This window comes from Mangifera indica, chromosome 8, assembly GCF_011075055.1.
Source record: "Mangifera indica cultivar Alphonso chromosome 8, CATAS_Mindica_2.1, whole genome shotgun sequence".
Classification (NCBI taxonomy): Eukaryota; Viridiplantae; Streptophyta; class Magnoliopsida; order Sapindales; family Anacardiaceae; genus Mangifera; species Mangifera indica.
In genome coordinates, this window is record NC_058144.1 from 1,549,767 (window position 1) to 1,553,446 (window position 3,680).

At 36.8% G+C, this 3,680-nt stretch overlaps 1 protein-coding gene across 4 annotated transcripts; it reads right to left on the minus strand.

The window, feature by feature from the left end:
- Positions 1-268: 268 nt before the first annotated feature.
- On the minus strand, positions 269-3,344 carry LOC123222743. Of its 4 annotated transcripts, XR_006503710.1 has the most exons (6): positions 2,984-3,344; positions 2,630-2,794; positions 2,388-2,473; positions 2,028-2,144; positions 1,331-1,764; positions 269-1,178 (listed from the first exon to the last, which is right to left on the minus strand). XR_006503710.1 is itself a non-coding variant. In XM_044645676.1 (4 exons), the coding sequence occupies exons 1-4, from the start codon at positions 3,100-3,102 to the stop codon at positions 2,131-2,133; spliced, it is 384 nt and encodes a 127-aa protein (XP_044501611.1). In that variant the 5' UTR covers positions 3,103-3,344; the 3' UTR covers positions 2,009-2,130. The 4 variants fall into 4 exon arrangements, 2 of the variants coding, with proteins under 2 accessions (XP_044501611.1, XP_044501610.1); XR_006503709.1 differs by having other exon boundaries at positions 269-1,764; XM_044645676.1 differs by lacking the exons at positions 269-1,178; positions 1,331-1,764 and having other exon boundaries at positions 2,009-2,144.
- Positions 3,345-3,680: the final 336 nt, after the last annotated feature.

Genomic DNA, 3,680 nt, shown 5'->3' on the forward strand with positions numbered 1-3,680 from the left:
CTGTTGCCCTGTCATAATTGAAAGCACCTTTTTAACATACTACTTACTACCTAATCAATATCTTATACTATAATCGTCAGGTTAAGCTATTATAATCCATTCGACGCAACTCAACAGACAACAACTCCAAACCATTAATATATGGCGCCAATAGCCAAAAATTCATATTTTAGATTTTAACAGAAAATTTCTCTTCAGTTAATTTCATCCTTAAGCTTTATGTAAATTAATTAAAAATTAACAATACTTGTATGATATAGCTTGGCACTAACCTCATCCTCTACACTGATGTTCCTTCAAGTCCATGTACCGCTTGAGTCGTATGCCTGTACAGATTGAACTTCAATGCTACTAATGTGAGGAATGTACGAGAAAAGTCTAAACCTGAAAAATGTTATTTGAAAGGTGGATTTACTTTAGAGACATCAACCTCAATTGCCTATTTCTCTGGAATTTTCTTTTCAGCATATTGCTGGAAAGAAAAGAACTTAAACCTTTTATTTGTGCCCTCAAAATATAGTCCTAATTAAGAAGTTATCAACAGTGATGTGTGCTTTGAATTACTGGCTGCTCATTCCAAAGAAGTGTTCTATTTGCAACTTGCAACCACCCATGGGACTGCACATTACTTGTCTTTGATCCATATTTTGCACAAAGCAAATTCTCTTTACCATCCTGCATGAAAGAGGTAGATGCAAACCCACAAATTGGATTAGAGGATACCAGAAAAAGAACCAAAAAACTAAAGTTGAAGAAAAAGAAATTTACTGACCAAACATGTCTATGGGTAAAATGATCAAAATTCTTTTATTCACTAAAAAATTAAAGTTAACAGCAAGAATATTTAAGATAACATTCAAATGTTCATTTGTCGAAATTCAAAAAATTAGCCAAATCCTAAAACAAAACTATCTGCTAGGAGTAATGAACTGATAGAGGATACAGCTTACAGATCAAGTACAATGCTCCAGACAAAAGTAATTTGAATGGGAAACTGAGTGTTTATAGGCCACCTTTGAAGATTGATTTAGAGATTTCAGGACTTTGATTCTGCCACCTCTCCCATCAGCTCCAACAGCAATCAAATCTCCACTGTTTTGAATTGAACCTCGCATGTTTGGCCACGGTTCCACCATTTCCCCAAGTACGGGTTTGTCCCATCAGGACTAAACAATCCTCTAGAAAAGCATATATCACTTGGATTTCTTTACAAGTTAATTTGAAATGATCTTAACAGCTAAAAAGGCATTTGGTTAAAGTAATTGAATCACAAAATTCTAGCTCAATCAGCAGTCTGATACCCTTACATAAAACTCAAAATTGCACTGACCATTATATTAGCTGATTTAGAAAGAGGAACTGGCATTGGAGACTCTTTTCTGATGCTGAGGACAGGTTGAACTTGTTCAAAGTCTTCATCATCATCAGCAATCAAAATTACTGCCTCTATAGCAGCAGCAAGAGCAGAACTGTTATTATCATTGGCACTAGATCTTGAAACCAGATTCACAAGCAGATTATGAGGCCCACACCCTGCAACTTCTTTGATGTCAACAAGATTTGCATTTAATCTCGACAGAGTGGGGTTATGGATGACATTGCGACAAAATCTTCTGAGATATGATTACTTGTACAAAATTTGGAGTAATCGATAGTGCCATTCAGAATATCATTTTCTCAACTGGTTTTCTTTAAGGCTTTCAAATACCTCAAAACTTCATTATATTTTACTTCTCCTGCTATCTCCAGTTCTCGTACTCTTGTCTGTTGAATTCCAAAACAAGAATCTATGATGCAGTGCTATTTTCTTATTATTTGAAATTGCCACAGATAAAGCATGAAAACATAGTTGAATGGTGGTTTTAATATAAACTGGTAAACCCAAGCTTCAACCATTTCTACGAACTTGGTAATTAAGTGCCATTGGTATCAATGACAGTGCAAAAGCTCCAATAATTGCTACGCTGATATGTGCTAGTAAATTAACAGAGGGATAAATTTAAAAAAAAAAAAAAAAGTTAACTCACCAGTTTCGAATGACCGGGGACTTTCTCAGAACATCAATTGTATCTTCGTTGTTAGCGCCATTACTCAAAGAGACAAACTTTAAAACTTCATTTTCATCCAGGTTCAAATCTGATACACTAAATTGAAACCATGCAAATAGGTCAGTAGCAACAAGAATTATCTGACCCGATAATACACACACGATTTGATGGCTGCAAGCTCTATGGCCAAGGCCATGTTCCTTTCTCGAAGCCACAAGCACTCGAAAGTCAATTGATCAAGGTCCTATGCAACGCAATCACCCTAAGAAGTACTTGAAATCGTCTATATATACCTCTTCAGTTAGACAAAAGTATCAAAACCACAGCGAAGTAATTTACCTGGGATTTTAAATGAAGCAGTTGTTGAATGTATGTTTTCTCGCAGAACCTCATTCCTCAGTGCTACTTCTTCCTTTGTACGCTTCCTGCAAAGACACAAGTAGAACAAAAATTGCCTAATTAAATGGCAATCTTAAATTTCCTCGTATTTATCCTTTTTAGCCTTTTTACCTCGCAATTCCAACGAAAATAACGAAACATTAATTCTAATAGAAAAATCATGACTATAAACAATCAAATACCTCCTCATTGATTTCTTTAAGCTCCTCTTGACTCTCCAAGGCCGAACTGAGGCTCGATGCCTTGACCTCCAGACTCTTAACTTTAGCAAGCAAAGCCTCTGGCCCTTCTGCGTCACAATCTTTCCTCTTCTGTGAAACCAACGTTTCGGTTTGATCACCAACCAACTGAAAATAAAGTCGACTGACATCATTCGCTTTACAACTTTGCTTGCACACAGGACATGTGCACTTCTTCATGCTTGAACAGTAATCAAACCACTGCTGCTAGCTAGGTTTGAAATAAAAGAAAAGCAAGATACTTCGCACAGCACACATAATAAAATGAACATTGTGTGTAGATATACGCACACTGACCAAAGTTCATGGAAGACGTGGCCGCAAATCGAGATAACTTGCAGGTCTTGGACGATTAGCTTGAGATATTCGTGGCAGATTGAACGTATTGGCTTGCCAAATCTGTTATCAATCGCCATTGTTTATGCCTCATTTCTACGTATTTGCCTTCTCGCTCATTACTACGCCCTTTCGTGAAACGTTGCGATTTTTGAAATTAAAATGCGCGGGAGTCGAGGTGAGATATTAAAAATTTACCTTGTTCCGGGAAATGCCACGTGTTCAAACCACGTGATATCACGTGGCCTTAAACAATGAAAATAACCAAGGGCAAAAACCTAAAATTCTCCGGCTTTTGTCGATCTTCATTGTTGGTACTATTATTAAAATCTTGGTGCATAAATTTCTACGCACTTTGGCGATTTGAGGCAGAGAGATGTACATTGCTTCCAAAAGCGTAAATTTTGGTTAAAATTTACCCATGTATTTTGTTAGATGAAAACCTACACACCCTAAATGGCGGCATCAAGTCACCGGTCGGGTTGATTTTGAATTGCCGCCGGAGAAAAGTTAGAAGAAACAACGACAAGAAGAATGGTCTGGCCTCTTGCCTCCTGGCTCTGGGTTATAAATAAGATTGAATTTGAATCAAATTCAATTTGAACAAATTCAGAATACATTTACTCTAAGCAAACTCTACCTTGAGTTTGAGAATTCA